Consider the following 17,074-nt stretch of genomic DNA (forward strand, 5'->3'; position numbering starts at 1 on the left):
AAGAAAAACTTTTTTTTTCTAGCATAAAATTGAATGGAAAAAAAAAAAAAGCTAAAAATGGCAACCACTGGTATATAATAATAATTTAATAATTACTTGGTAAACCCCAAATTTCATAAACCAGGGTTTGATATTTGCCCTATTGGAAAGCCCAATATCTGAAATACAAAAACTTCTTGCATCATTTCCTGTGCATATAAAAAAAAAAAAAAAAAAAAATTTTTTTTTTTCTTTTTAGGAAATCTTATCAATATTACAAGAGCTAAAGAGAATTGAAAACCAGTTACAAGGTATTTATAAACACATTTATGCACTAGCTGTTAAATGTTTAACATTCTGCCTATTTCAACAAGTTTTCCTGATCCTAACTCTTAGATTTAGGTTAACTACAAAATAATTGTAGGAATGCAGTTTCATTTAGGTTTCAAGTAATGTTTGTCGTGACACCAAATGAGGTTGGGTGAAATTGACAATTTTTCTGTGCAAAGACATTTTAAAGTGTATGTCAGTTCAATGGCAATAAGAAGATCTGCATCTATGCAAACTTTCATTTTTTATCATTCAAGTCGATGAGTACAACATTAGGTATTTATAGAATACAATGTAGCCCTTGCATAGCCGCAATGAAGTAAGGTTTCTCCGTTTACAGATAAAAAACGGACACCAATGTATTTCAGCAGACAAGCGAATGTTCGCAAATGGATGATCATCCATTGACATCCTCTTTCTTTAACCTCCATTTTTTTAAATGGAAGAAAGCCCTGTTTTCTTCCATAAAAAAAAATGCAAGCGACCTAAATGGATGTCAACAAACAAATGGTCCATTTTTGATCAGGGTGGTGACCAGGGCATCGTGCTTGACAATGGATCTACTCCGGGGGGGGGGGCCTGGGGGGACATTTTTTTTTATTTTTGTTTTTTAATAAAGGACTTGTCAAAAATAGTTTTTATTTATTTTTTAAACTTTTTTTGTGAATGAGTAGGAATACTATGTACCCCATTCACATGGGGGGGGGGGGGTTTCAGGATCTGGGGGCCCCCTTGTTAAAGGATACCTACAGATTCCAATAAGTCACACTCCCACAACCACTAATAGCTCGCTGGTATGGATTCTGGGGGAACCTCCTGCCATTGTTTTTCAATTTTGGAATGGGGTTCCCATTAAAATCCATCTAATCGTTCCAAAAACTCATTAGTTCATGAAAAGTTCATTAGAAAATGGATGTTTACAAACGGATGTAAAAACTGAAGTCAGTATCCATTTTTCATCCAATTTTCTAACAGAAAACAAAGTAACTAAACAAATGAAGCAAGCAGAACACCCGTGCGAAAAGGGTCTTGGAAGGTGTGGTGTCAGAAACCATGGGAAGAAACTTATCTCACCTTGGCTGACCAATTTTAGTATATGTAGGAACATGATCATGTTAGGTAGTGTTAATTTTTCTTGGTGCGGCAATTGGAGGTACTGCCTGTAAAACTCTCACATCTGCGTGAATGAGGCAGCGGTGCAACCACAAGCCGAATGCTTGGCTCACAGTTGTGGCATGTTCCTGCAATGCAAGACTGCCATTTAGATAGACTTCATAGGACAATTTCTCTTCATCAGACTGGTATGGGCAGTGGGTGAGAGAAGAATTTACTTGCATCATCCATTGCACGGTGAGCCAGAGTTGCTTTAAGCAGCCAATAGACATAAGTCACCGGTCCAGAAGTTTTCAGTAGGATTTAATAACAATTGTCAAGTTTATAGTGGCAGCATTATCTGCATGTGTTGCTTTCTTCTAACCTCCTCCTCTCTCCAGAGCTAACCTTGCAAGGTTTTAGAGCATTCTAAAGGGTTGTTGAAGAATTAGCTGCCCTCTAAATTCTTTTTGAGATTTTTTTTTTTTTTTTTTTTAAGGTCCTCCTGTACTGAAGGGCTGCTAACCTCTCTCTCTCTCATTTAGTACGAGGAGAGTACATGACTTGATTATACTGTATATAAGATGAATAGTATACAATGTAAAACACGCTAAATCTTAGAGCTGCTGACCAACTCCCATCACCTTCTGGACACAATTGACATTAATGACAGCTCTCCTGAATCTCCTTTTATCCCTCCTGGAAAAAAAAGCAAGTCTCATCCACATATACAAATATCCCCAAGTCCAAAATGTATTTTCTAGAAGCAGGCTCAGGTTAACTCTCCTTTTCCTAGATTTCTCTCTATTAAACAAACTTGCTGTATTACACGATGTGAGCAAGCACATACCAGTTCCATGGCAGAAATGTCAAAAGCCTGACCACACTGAGCTTGTTTGGATTTGTGCAGTTTAAGCTCACTTTGCTCCAAGCTACAGCAGTGGTGGATGATACTGTTCTAGCTTCCATCCTGAGTTCCAAGCCTCTCCCTGGATCACTCTTCTAGCTATAGGCATTAAGCTGAGCAAGCTACACTGTCAGCCTTTCTCCAGTGTTACTTCCTTTGATTTTGCACCAGCTTGCCTCTCGAAAGGATGCAGTGTCACACACATTTTTTCACCCTTACTTCGGAGCTTACACCCACCTTGAAGGCAAAACAGAAAATGTCTCCTTGTGCAGTGCAAACATAAAATAACTTTATTTGTAATAAAAGTACTACTCACAAGTGTACAGTCTAGCCATGCATTCAGAAGGGGGCTAGCTCTCCACTGGTAACACTGATTGGGGTCAGACTCCGAAAACCGAATCCAACAGGTTATGGTCCCTTCCTTCCACAGAAATGTGGCTCCCACTATAACCCAACTCATTCGGAAGGTTCAAACACCTTCTTCATCAGGGGTACCCCTGATGAAGAAGGTGCCTGAACCTTCGTAACTGAGGTTCAGACACTTTAGGAAATGTTTAGTGAATGCCATGAATTTGGCACTTAGTTTTTCAACAGCCTCCCATGTTACGACAGTACCATACCTTTCTTATCAGTCCTACCTTCTTTGTTTTGATTAACCAAAATGTAAAGCCTGTGTTTGAAAAGGATTAAACATAAATGATGATCAGGCTGATGTTTATACAGTTGTGTTTTTTTTTTTTTTTGTTTTCTAGTGATTAATGCAATGATCGATCCAGATGGCACTCTTGACGCCCTAAACATGTTGGGATTTGGAAGCCCATTTCCTTCAACACATTCAAACTCAAAACATCATAGTTCCTTAGTACACTCCATCAGTTCTTCATCAGCAGTTCTTTCTCAGACAGAGAGCAGGAGCAGTCGGTCAAATGTGAAAGTAGTATCATCAGACGCTGAAGGCGTTCAATCCATCGCTGATTTTAGCCTGCAATTTAATAGGTTCAATCCTGATGGAAAGGAAGATTCCACGTCTCAAGAATAAGTTTCATAGTGAAAATTTAAACAACAATGTGTTCCGCTTTTATGTGTACACGGCTTATGTTGATCTACAAAACACTTCTAAATAACAAAACTCCGAATGTGGTACATTTTTTTTCTCTAATGTATCTTTTAAATTGAATACCAAATCACATCTTTGAAATGATGGGAAACAATTGCCTGTTTTAGTTCATTTTTATATAAACTACAAGTATAAAGTAGCAGTCTGTATTAATAATTAGGAAAGGAAACTTCTCGGAGGGTAAACAAAAAATGAATGAGAGAAATGCTTCCGATCTTATATTGGAGGTGCATTGTTCTCTTCAAAATATAATATGAAATAATGTGATTTACTCTGACAGTGTGATAACACAAACAATGTATATAGAACAATTTTAACTGTTATAAAATCTTTTAGATCACAAAAAGATTTTGCACTGTTGCATTGTATTGAACAGAAAATCTCACATTGAATTTGATTCTGTTATTCAATTACTGTTACTGAATAACAATTATTAGTTACTCCTGTTTCATATTTTTATGTATGACGTGATTTTATATATTCAGTTGTGTATTCACAACCCTTTTAAGTCACCAAGAATTATTAATTAAAAGAGCATTAGTGCCTTTGTCCTACAGACAGGTAAGACATTGCTCACATGGGTTTGCTTTGGCCCATGTTTGCTCTTAAGTACGTGTATGTATAGCTGAAGCATGTTTGCAGACTTAGTTACGGGCTCTGTGTGGGCAGAACTGAATTCTGGTTGTGTTCTGTAAAAAGCAGAACTTAAGAAATTAAAGCCCAGTTGAACAGCTAAATAAATCCCAGGTGCATAAAAACAAAATGTTTGCAAAGTCCTACATTTCAGTTACTTTAGAAATAAGCAGCCAAAGTGTATCCCCTGTCAAGCCAAAGTGATGCCGCTCTTGGTGAGTGACCAACTGTCACATGTGAACTGGAGCCAAGGGTTCTGCACAGCTCGTCTCAGATTCGGTAACATGCACAAATCCAGAATATTGCTGCACTCCTTGGTATCTTTATTGAAGCATTAAAAATGACATCACAGGTATGACAGGGAATCATTAATAATGTTCATGTTATACCTGTGATGTCATTTTTAATTAATAGGTATGTGGTAAAAAGGCGCTGGTAATCTTTAAAGTGCTGTGTGTAAATACTTATAAAAATAACTTAAAATATTTTTTTAAAGTATAAAAGCTTCAATAGTGCAATATATCTTAAATAATTATATAAGTGCAAGTGCTATCAAATTTCCGTGCAAAAAATTAAAAAACTTTTTTGAACCAGTGCTTACTTGTGCATCCACAAAGGATCAGTAACACCGCAAAACTGGTGCATATATTGGATCAATAACTATTGTGCTCACAAATTTAAATTTAAAGTGTTAAAGTGATAAAAGTGCTTTATAAATAATTATATTTGAGTCCAAGTCAATTCATGCAAAAGGATTATCAATTCAATCGCTTGGATCTTTGGTGCTTCAGGTGAACGGGAGTGTCACTCGTTGCCTCTTACCAGATAAGGGCAGGTCGCAAGGACCCCCAACGCCTGTGATCCCTTTATTTAGGTGGATCAAACCTTTAATCGGCTCCTTTCTCCAGAGTATCCTGCTCCTTACTCCTATTCGTGCGTTACTCGTACATATGTTTGGCTTCTTACATTTTGTGTGCCCTCCTGGCACTGGGCAATTTGTATAGATTGCTTGCGGGTATCAGGAAAAGAGTCCTCCAAGGATCTGCAGTATCCCCTTTGTGTCTCCTATTTCCCTGCTCGCATGCGGCGGTCGGCTTGTGTTCCAGCCTGTGTGTCAAATAGCCCTTACTTCCTGCTTCCGGGTATCAGCAGTGACCACAATGCATTTCGCTTGTCTATGCGTCATCCATGTCATTTTTAATGCTTCAATAAAGATACCAAAGAGTGCAGCAATATTCCAGATTGGTGTAGTTACTGCCAGCATTGTGTAGAGAAAGACTTCTGTTCTTTGTGTGGAAGCAGTGGTCCCTCTGCAGTCAGAAAAGCTCAAGCTCTCTGCTGATCGGCGAGCTCTACTCCTGACTCATAGCATGGTAAAGGGAGAGAAGATGTCAAATCATTGCTACCACACAAAAGCAAGAATCCATCTCTACAATAAACTGGTAGTTCAAAGGCTTTGCTATTCAGGCTGTGGCTGCTTTGTGAACAAAACAAACTGTATGGCTTTCAACACCTTTTGTTTCAATGTACCTGGAATGTTTTTATCCAATTTAAACTTAGGGCTCCATTCATATTTGGCATTTTGGGATCTCGGCAAAATCACTGTGATTCTGCCTGTGATATCCGATTGCTATTCATTTTCAGTGGCACCTAAATTGCTGTGCAGTTTTGCCACATTTTTCACTTAGTAAATCATGCAGCAATCGTGTCATCCAAAAAAGAGTAGGAGCATCTTTTGGGCCATAAGCTTCTCATGTTGCAGGTTGCTGTGATTGCGGTGCGATTAATTTGCGATAGTCGCTGCAAAACCGCACTGTGTCTTAGGTGCCATTCAAAATTAATGGCATCCAAACATGCGTTTTGCTATTGCAGTGCGACTTGCGATGGCGGGCAGAATCGCAGTGTTTCTGCCTGAGATCCCAAAACCTGAATGAAGCCTAAAGTGCAGCTGGGGTTTTACCTAATAGACATTATTGCAGCCTTGCGCCCCCCCCCCCCCCCCAGCTACGGCTGATTAAAAATAGTGCTGGCTTTTCAAGTACAGGCGAATACTTACCTTGGTCCACAGTCCTATGGCAACCAGCGATGAGTTCCTCCACTCTAGCGATGAAACTGGGGCAGGTACTCCTACATCATCTCATACAATGTAGTTCCAATTTTGAAAACTGGTCGCAAATTGTACTTGACATCGGTGGGAAGGGTGGCATTGGAGGACTGTTTTTCCCATGCAGAACCAAGGGGAGGAAGACTGTGAATCCTTGGATAAAGGTAAGTATTCCTATGCACTAAATCATCCTCTAGAAAAATGAGCACTATATTTTTCAATATCCTGAAGGGTGGCTGGGTGGGCTACAATGTTACCTATTTTATTTCTGCCCAGAGTTAGATTTAAGTCATTATGGGAAATGACTATAACTAAAAGAATGTTCTAGCATTGGTTAAGAGAAAAAACAAATCTTTTTATTTTTTTTAATTATTTTTTTTTTTTTTTTATTAAAATCTAATTTTGGCCTTTTATTATGTACGCATTTCACCTAAACAGTTTGTCACCGCAAGCCTGAAACTTTAGGCATGTTTACTTGACCCGTTCAGCTCTTTCAAGAATTCTGAATCTCTGTTATATCTGACAGGAAGACGAAGCAAAATAATGGGTAATCAGGGCTATGGCCCAGTGTAAAAACGATTAGTTAAAATTTGTTTTTGATTTAATTACAGCTGTAAAAATATTCTGTAAACACTAATAGTTTGTCAGAAACCTGTATAAAAATTGAACCCAACTTTGCAGTTAGCATTATTTAAGTTTATATTGCATTTAGCTTTTCCATTTACTATATTTTGTGTATGTATGTATATTTTATCTACTTAATAAGCTTAAAAAAGTTCCCATTTTTTTTAAACAAGACAATAGTTGAACTAACCTACTAATTTTAGGTACTACTGCTTTTCAAGCAAAATTGTGAAAGTATTTTTTAAAGCAGTAATAATATTCTGTTTCACGTAGCAGTCTGGCAGATCTTAGTTTGGTGCAAGCCAGTCTAATGCTGACCATGCATAGGTTGATATTTTTTTCCCATGCAAGTAAAGATCTAAGCGTCAATCCACAGAAATATTATGTATGTGTGCTTTACTGCACATTACTGTCTTCATAAGTGTAGAAATATTGCATTGTATTATTCCCGAAAGGAATTACCTCATTATAACAATGTATTAAAAATCAGTTCAAGAAGATGATCACACAGGTTATCGCTCCATAAAGTCCAAGTCTATTATTGTTTTTATAAAAAGCCAACCAATCATAAAAATTGCTGTAGTATTTACCTTCTATTCAGCACTCAAGCAGACTAACTAGCTGTGCGATCCAGCGATAGTTCTCTTCCCGGGTCAATAATGTCCGGTTCATGCAGCCCACTTTCTGTGATCCTAGAGCAGTGATGGCGAACCTTGGCACCCCAGATGTTTTGAAACTAGATTTCCCATGATGCTCATGCACTGTGCAGTGTAGTTGAGCATCATGGGAAATGTAGTTCCAAAACATCTGTGGCGCTAAGGTTCACCATCATTGTCCTAGGGCATTATGGATCCGTCCCTTGGGGATGTCACCACGGTGTCCAGCAATCACAGTACAATGAGACAGAGAGTAATGTTGATATCTTCCCACCAGCCATACCCTCTGCATCATTAGGAATGCCACATGACAATGGCCTGAAGACTTCTGGGAAAAAAGGTGTGTGTTTGTATATGTGTGTGTGTGTGTATATATATATATATATATATATACGCACATATATACTAGAGGTGTCCCCATAGTGAAGAGGACTCGCTGGTGGTTGAGAGAAGGTAAAATGTGTCTTTAACCCTTTTATTGCCACCACCGTAACTACTACAGCGGCCACACAGTAGCAGTTTGCTTACTTTTTAAGAGCAGCCTGCCATCTATATTGTAAAAGCTATCCGGTTTCCAAAAGACCTGGGATGTCTACAGAAAGAGAGCCTGGCAGTCAAAAAGTGCTATCACATAGGGGTCTTGTCAGCCCCCTCGCAATAGCAATAAAGTGATAAAAAAAAATGTTTAAAAAGGTTAAAGTATAAAATAAAAAAAAAAAAATCCACACAAACGCCGCAAGTAGGGTGCAATCATGTACATAAATGACAATTGTGCAACACCTGTTGGGTATTGTTGTGCTTGCCAGAATGAGAGATCTAAGTCTAGGACTAGACAGAGCCAACCTAATGTCTTGGCTGAAGGACATGTAGTATCATTTAGGTCTTTCCTCCTCAGCCCAACTGTCCCTGGCCCACCCCTTTTATTTATTAGATTTCAGTTCTTTAAACCATAAAAGCTCATCATTACACGTAGGCATTACCTAGGGCAGTCTGCATGCAAATGCAGTCTGGCTAGAATAAATCCATTGCTTGCATCAGGGCGAAGGCTCTTGAGACAAGCGTGGAGGCACGGTGCTGTGATGTTTTCAGGAAGCGCCATACAGCACCCTGCCAGCCCCATCAGCCTTGATTTGCCTCTATTGCACTGAAAAGCACAGAGAACCAATGATCACATCATTGGGTCTAAAATAAGGAAAGTTGTGAAAACAGGTTTCATTTAAGGAAGAACTCTGGGAGAGTGCTTAAATCTGTACAATACCCCTGTATAAACAGCTAAGCACAATTTTGATTAACACTGCACGGTTTGTTTGACACTCATTGTTTAAAAATCTGTGACATCATCATTTTGCACAGAAGCTTCCTCAATCCCCAGGCTTCAGGAGGAGGTATCTCAGAAGTGCTGGCATCACTTCCTGTTAGTGTTCCTTGCAGCTCACTGAAACTACACATCCCACAATGCCCTGGGATTTAGAGTCTGAGTGGGCAGGACTGTGGGTGTGTGTTAGGTAGATTAACCACTTGACCTCCAAAAGATTTACCACCCATTTTTTGTAATATGGCACTTGCGCAGTCGTGCGACGCTGTACCCAAATTCAATTTATGTAGTTTTTTTTCCACAAATAGAGCTTTCTTTTGGTGGTATTTGATGACCTCAGTTTTTTGTTTTTTGCGTTATAAACAAAAAAAATTTTAATTTCAGCTATTAAACTTATCCGGTTAAAAAAATTTTTGAAAAAAAATCAAATTTCTTCATAAATTTAGGCCAATATTCTGCTATATATTTTTGGTAAAAAAAAAAAAAACACAACCCAATAAGCGTATATTGATTGGTTGGAGCAAACGTTATAGCATCTACAAACTATATTTTTTATTGATTTTTAATTCATTTTTTACTAGTAATGGCGACGATCAGTGACTTATAGAAGGTCTGTGATATTGGTGATATTGCGGCAGACATTCTGACACATTTTTGGGCCAGTGACACTAAAACAGTGATCAGTGATAAAAAATATGCATTGCTACTGTACTAATGACACTGGCTGGCAAGAGGTTAAAATCAGGGGGCGATCAAAGGGTTAACTGTATGCCTAGCCAGTGTTTACCTGTTCTGTGTGAGGTGCTTTTACTAGGAGAAGAGATGGAATTGATTCCCTGCTTTGCAGGGACACTAATTCCATCCCTATTTTCCTGTCAGAACGGCGATCTGCCTTGTTTACATAGACAGATCGCCATTCTGCCTAACGTTCGCTGGGTGCCGGCCGACATCGGGTACCGTGCACTGTCCGATCAGCTCCTGCTGTGTGTAATCACAGCGGAAGTGACCCGGCGAGTCGAATCACGTATATATACACGTGAGCCAGCGCACAGGTGCTGCCCTGTAGTGGTAAAACTGCTATAGGGCTGCACCTTAAGTAGTTAAGGAGTGTGCTACTCCTAGGCCTCTGACTCAACCGACATCACTGTACCCTGCTCTGCAGTCCTCTATTATTTTAGGTTAGCACATTACACATTGTTTCCTCACAGTGTAATATTAAATGTGAATGTGATGAAGGGCACTTTCGATGAGCCGAGCACATCTTAGTCTTGGGTTCCATTTACACCTGAGCTTCAGGCGACAAAACGCTCAGATGTGAACAGGGGCCATTGAAATTAATGAAATTTTGCTTGTTGGGCGTTTTGAGATTTCAGAGATGAGCGTTTTACGAGCTGAAAAACGCTCAGGTGTGAACAGGGTCTTAGTAAACGTGTGAAGTCACAGGTGGCGGGACAGACCAACTAGCTACAAAGCCCGGTGGGTGAATCAGACCGGGAGTCTGAGACTCCTGGGTTCACCCACTGCAGCGTACAGCAACGTGATTATGTCTTCCCTGCCTGTACAAAGGACTACAGAGGGGATTGTACAAGACCATTGGCTGGGGGGATAAAGGGCATGTCAAGCAATGGTCTTGTGAACAGGATATGAAAGGGACAGAGGGCTTTCACTGAACAAAGAAGGCTAGAGTACTATGCACTGTAAGAGCAACAAATTAATTAAAGGTACAGAAGTACCTGTATACATTATTGATCGACCGATATCGTTTTTTTTTTACAACCGATACCGATATTTTGGTCATCGGATATTGGTATCTGCCGATAAAAGACCCCAAACCCCTCCTCTGCACTTAAAAGCATTCAAAACGTCAAGTTTGGCAGTTTTGAATGCTGTACGTTTTTTTAGTTCGGTGCCGTCAGTACCCGGAAGTGATGTCATATCGGCGGCACTGAATTCAAAGAAATGGAGACCCGGTCAGGCGGTGGCGGTAAAGGTAGAATGCCCGGGTCTCCCGGTCGGACAGGAGACCCAGTCGAGCCGCGGAAGGCGTCGGGAGGAGGGGGACGTCCCTCCCGCTCCTTGGAATGACAGCTGAGCAGCTTCTCAGCCGCATCGGTTGTCATTACAAGACAGCTGGCCGTCGGCTATGGACAACGGTACTGGGCTGATGCCTCTAGCTGCAGGCATTACCCCGATACCAGCACTTTCCCAAAATATCAGCAATATCGGTAAATCAATATATATCGGGCAAAGTGCATATCGGCCCTCGATATATCGGCTTTGCCGATAATCGGTCGATCACTAGTATACATATGTAAAAACATTTCTGCCCAGAGTTCTGCTTTAAAATTGTATTTAGTATGTTGATGGGGCATAAAGGAGGAACCAGGGAAGGCAAAATAAAAGCAGATAAAAACTTCAACTTTAAAAAGTAGCTTTTGCCTGGCAGTAACTGTGAGCTTCTATAAGGGTTCCATTGAAGAGGACAAGACAGAAGGGTTCATTTCCAATTAAACATCTATTTATGGGAAACAGGTTTTTGATATTTTGTTAAATATCTGTTTCATGTGGACAATACCTGATCCATATCTATGAGATATTATATTGTGAATTAAATAAAATCATCTTTTGGTAAAACAAGAATTTCGCAATAAAGAGCTTGGACAGCTTAGATATATATAGCCAGATTCATGACAACATTAGTCAAAACATAAACAGGAAATATTTTTTTATTTAATTTACAGAAAACCTTTTACAAAAAAAAAAAAAATTGTACACCTTTTTTTAAAAAATAACATAAAAAAAGGCCCTAAATATATTTGTTTAGATACTGTAGGTTCTCATTTCCAGTCTTCATTGATTCTCATGAAAAAAATATTCTGCCTGTGGTCAGCATAAATATCATATATAGCTGCTGTTGGCTTCTGCTTTCCAAAATTCATGCAGAAGCAGTACATTAAGCTGCTAAACTTTGTAGGTTTAGTTATTGTTGGTTATGGAAACCGTTTTAGAACATAATTGTTAATAACTGGAAACTGGAGTATTCGTTTTTTCCCTTGTGTTTTATTCATGCCGCCTTTAAATTATAATCTTTTTTTTTAAGTGGCAAACGAATGAAACCACCGTAGATCCTAGCTCAATTACCTTACTGGGTTCGCGGACACTACTGCTTACTCCTTATGGTTCCCTTTTTATTTATTTTTTTGTTTAGACAGCAGTATGAAGAAAATAGATGTTTAATGGTTTGCATCTTTAAACGTGCAGGCTGTATTATCAAGTTTGTCAAGGACACACTATAGATGGTTATTATTGTCATTTAATATATATTCAGATTGAATCTATATACATGCTTGCTATGTTGGCATTGCAACATTTTTTCTATATAAAACTTTTTTACTTCTTTTTTTTCTTTAATGAGAAAAATGTTATTTTAGTGCTCAATTAGTACACTGTTCATTTTGAGAAGCAAATTGTTTCAAATTCAAAGTAATTGTAAGGGAAATAAATTTTGCATTTTAAAATTGATTACTATTTGGATATAATTTCCCCTGACCCTCTAATATGATATGTAACATTTGCTGGATCTTTCTTGCACAAATGAGCAAAATGGTTAAGATGACCACACTATATACTCTAATTGTATGATTGGTCGATTAACACTGCCAATTTGTCACTCATGCTAAGGAGCTCAGAAAAATGCTTTTGCACAGATATATCAAGATTCTCTTACGACAAAACCTGAGCTGAGTATCACATGACATAATTAAGCATTGTTTCTTATGAAGCCCTGCATTACTTTGGGAGCAGGAGATGCCAAGACATGGGGATTTGAAAGTGTCTTCAGTGTTCCATAAAAGTTACGTGTCACAATTTTTTATTTTATTTTTTTAAGTTAAAATCAGATGCTCCAAGAAGAGTTGTCCTGGTCCAAAGGGGAATATTGTAAAACAAAAAAACATTAGGAATAGTAATTTTACTATGTTTTTGTGACATTTCAAGCTGAAATGACAATAGAGCCTTTGTAAAATAAGTATATAAGTCCTTCATAAAAAAATTATATATATATATAAAACTATTGTCATAAATATACTTTATTCTTTTTTATTTATCTTTTTGTACAAATCTTAAGTTTATTTATTTTCTTTTTTTTTTTTTTGTTTTGTTTTTTTTTGTTCTTCCATGTTGTTACTCTTCCTTTTTCAATAAAAGAGTTACCTTGACAAAATGCATGTGTCTTTTTTTCCTTGCTATATATACTACAGTGATAGTTTATAGGGAGAGCCATGGTGAGATTATGTTAGTTCTAAAAGACTTAAAACAAAGTAAAAACAATGGCACAAAAGATAAATTATGTGCTCAGGAAAATATTATAGTAATGATGGTAGCCCTATCATAGAGTCAAAAGTCCTTCCTGGTACAACAATAGTTAACTTTTTTCAATGCACATGCACTTGCTGCAGTTCTCCCCAGAGATTGTATGAGAGCTCAAAACTAGCAATGAAGTCAAACACCACAGGGCGCAAACGAAGTGCAGTAATAGAAGCACATTTATTAAATCAAAAGACAAATGGAAATTCACAAAACGATTTGTCAGAACCACATGTAATGTCTCCAAGTTAGCATAGCTTTCATCACAGGGATCCAGTGAGCCCCCATCCACGTGCCAGAGGAGTGTCCCCGGGAACCAAATATGCTGGTGGGTGTAGGAGACAGCTGAGAGAAGGCTGAATTATGTCACATACGGGGCGTACACAAGGGGGAGTGGCTACACTTACCAAAGCCACCGGCTTCTTTTGTCAAGCCTGCCCCTCCTCTGCTAAAGACTCTTCTACTCTCAGAGGGACTACATGGCTCAGCTGGGTCATACTTAGAGTGCACTAGAAATAAAAAATGCAAAAATGATCATTACAATTTACATTTATTAAAAGACTAATAAAAATAAAGTCACAATTTAATTAACATCCAGGTTTCCTTTTCTAAAGGACATAAATATAGCCATAAGCTATGAGACATAACAAAAGCCTGAAATTCTTATTTATAAAAATAAATTAAAATGAAATAAGGATAATTGCTGAATGAGCAAGGAATATTTACCACTAGAGGGTGTGACCAACTAGGCTATACATTTGATGTAATGTCATCATTATGCATGAGAGTTAGCTGCAGCAAAAATACCTACATGACTTAAAGCTGAGTTCTGGCTGAAATTTAATTTTTCTCTTTCGTTCTATGACGGACACAGCTCCAGAATCTTCTTGACCATTTGGGTATGCTGCCCCCTACAGGAGTAGGACACTTGGCAGGAAAAAGATTTACCACGCCTACGGGGCAGTCCCAGGGGGTATACTCCCACTTCCTGGCATAGACACTCAGTTTTTTTCTGCCTAGTCCGAAATAAGGACCTAGTTCCTTGCTGGGATCTTTGGTCCTAGCATTTTTTCCTTTTTAAATTGATTTTTCACACAAAAATAAGAAAGAAGAAAAAAGTGGGGTTTTGTAGGCCAAAATGAGATGGTCAGAATATGACACAACACAGCGGATAGGTTAAAAATGCATGTTTATTTATCAATGTATTCTCATAAAAAAGCATGTTCAAGCATGCTCTGAGGACGTACGTAACACATAATGACACAAATAATAAAAACCAGAACACAGATAAACATAACCGGGTGGTGGGTCTCAACAAGAAAGATGGAAATTGGTCCCTGCGCAGCCAACGCGTTTGGCCTTTCTTTTCTTTCTTCGCCCTTCCTTTTTAAACAGATTTTTCTCTTTCGTTCATTGACAGACACAGCAACATATCTTCATTAGTTGGATAATATGCTGCCTTCCTAGGAGTAGGACACTAGGCAGAAAAGGGTTAACAAAGTTAACAGAGCTTTAACTACACCCATGGGGGCAGTTCCAGGTGGTATACTCCCACTTCCTGCTCTAGGATTCAGTTTTTTTCTGCCTAGTCAGGAGTAAGGACCTAGCTCCTTGCTGGGATCTCTGGTCCTGGCATTTTTTTCTAATCTTTAAACAAAAAAAACATTTTTTTCACTTTTGTTATTTTTCTAGTTTATTTGATCCTGTGAGAACTACAATCATCTGTCAGACTGGGCGACGCACTGTATATTCTAGATCCTGATGGTCACCCCAGTCTGGCCAGCAAGCGCGTGCAGACCTCAGCTCCGCGCTAGGTTAGACGCAACATGATCTCACTGGAGGGACTGGCTTGCGAGTGGGACACAGAGGCATACAACCTGGTCGCGGCCGGAGTCGCTGTGTTCCTCGGGCCCGCAGCACCCCTTGTTCCAAGATGAGGAGGTGACCTGCATGGAGTGTATCCCACCGAGTCTCCAATGGTGTGGTGAGTAACCCTCTTTCTCCCTCGGGAAGTTAGGGGTTAGTGCGGGTCCTCCTGGGGTCAGTGGTCTTGGCGGCGGTGGACCGGGCTACTGCGCATGCGCTGCGGCCATTTTTTTGTAGCCCCATTGTGTATTATGCTGTGGGCGTCCTCTGCTGGCAGCACGGACGTTCCTCACTCCGAGCGGCGTGCTGCAAGGGATTGGCGCCTCTTCTCCTCGCTCCTAGTATTGTAGAAACACGGGTGGTGGTGAGCCCTAGGGCGGAATCTCCCTACCTGGTATGACTGTTTGCAGTGTTCTGGAACCTGTAGTCCCACAGACATCAGCGTTGCTGGGTGTTTATTTTTTACAGCTCTTTTGAAACTTTTACTGTATTCCCATTGCGTGGCACCAGGGTGTCATGGAGCCGGCTGAACATGTCTCACCACCAGACCCACTCAGAGGGGGGATCCTCAGGGTCCCACTCTACTATGGCGGCCATGACGGCGGTCCTTCAAACTTTAGTGTCAAAAGTGGACATGGTTTTACAAAAGAGACCTGTCAAAAAGCACCCGCTGTCCTCTCCTGTTTCATCTGCTTCCTCAGAATTTGAGGCTGATATGGCCGCCACAAACGTAAGTCGCCCCATGGGGTCCGCGTCCACGCACTTCGAGTGCTCTGACAGTGAGGATGATTCTTCTTCCTTCACCTTGGTGCATGAAAAAGTGCTGATAGAGGCACTGATTGTGTCAGTGTAGGAAACTTTAAAAATGGAGGACGCAGCAGATGCTGCGTCAGGCCACGCCGGTGCAGTTTGGCACCCGCAGGCCATCTAGAGTGACTAAAGTTTTTAATTTCCCTGCCTATTTCGACAAGATTGTCGCTGGTCAGTGGGGTTCCCTGAAACGCATGGCTGGGATACCTAAGCATTTCGCTAGGAAATATTTCGACAAGATTGTCGCTGGTCAGTGGGGTTCCCTGAAACGCATGGCTGGGATACCTAAGCATTTCGCTAGGAAATATCCTTTTGACGATTCCCTAGTAAAGAAATTGACGGTAACACCGGTGATGGACTCCCAGGTTTCTAGATTGAATAAAGCCACATTACTGCCTGTGGAGGACGCTCCGCCCCTTTAAGGACCCTGCAGATAGGAAGTCTGAAGCGTTGGTGCACCATCTTTTTTTAACGTGGCCGGCTCAATTCTGAGACTGGTGTTTGCCATTACCTTGACGGAGTGGGCAAAGCTGTTACGCCAAGATTTGAAAGAGGGTCAGCACCCTCAAGAAATGGCAGAGCTGGCGGATCAAATAATTCAGGGATTGCAATATATTTGAGGTGCCTCCATGGATGAAGCCCCGTTTGCCTGCAGGGCATCGGTGACGGCAGTGACCTTGCGCCGCATGATCTGGTTGAAATGCTGGTCTGCGGACCAGGCCTCCAAAAAGGTTCTGACGGATCTTCCCTTTGTGGGTGACAGTCTGTTTGGAGCCTCCATGGAGGAGATCATTAAGGGTCTTACGGGAGGCAAGAGTACTTTGCTCCCACAGGTTGCTAAGAACAGGGAGTCTAGCCGCAAACGTGGTCCGATCTTTTTCAGGGTCGCAGGACAAAGGGTCCAAACCCTCTCGACTTTTCTCAAGAGACCCTGAGGTGGTAAGTCCAAACAAATCCATGGAGGACCTCGTTCATCCAAGACAAATGGGTTCTCGAGTTGGTTTGGTCCGGTTACAAGAGCGAGTTTCGGTCCTTGTCCCCGCCAAGATTCTTGCCCCCTAATTTGCGTTTGTCCACGAATCGACTTCAGGGCCTTTTTGGAGCAGTTTAGGACTTGTTGTCACAAAGGGTGATAGTTCCTGTTCTGGAATCAGAACGCTTTCAGGGGTTTTATTCCAACCTCTTTATGGTTCCCAGGAAGGAAGGGAAAGTTCGTCCTATTCTGGATCTCAAGGCCCTGAACCATTTTGTGCGGCTTCAAAAATTCAGAATGGAA

General features: G+C 40.3%; 1 protein-coding gene across 5 annotated transcripts in view; it reads left to right on the top strand.

Moving 5' to 3' along the window:
• CEP170 (centrosomal protein 170) overlaps window positions 1–4,042 on the top strand; it is a 171,218-nt gene extending 167,176 nt beyond the window's left edge. For all 5 annotated transcript variants that reach the window (XM_082249128.1, XM_082249130.1, XM_082249129.1 and 2 more), the window contains 2 exons: window positions 239–290; window positions 3,061–4,042. In XM_082249128.1, coding sequence (XP_082105254.1) covers window positions 239–290; window positions 3,061–3,347 — 339 coding nt within the window. In that variant the 3' untranslated portion in view covers window positions 3,348–4,042. The remainder of the gene's footprint in view (window positions 1–238; window positions 291–3,060) is intronic.
• Window positions 4,043–17,074: the final 13,032 nt, after the last annotated feature.

Source organism: Pelophylax lessonae (genome assembly GCF_965119305.1).
Source record: "Pelophylax lessonae genome assembly, chromosome: 3".
NCBI classification, from domain to species: domain Eukaryota; kingdom Metazoa; phylum Chordata; class Amphibia; order Anura; family Ranidae; genus Pelophylax; species Pelophylax lessonae.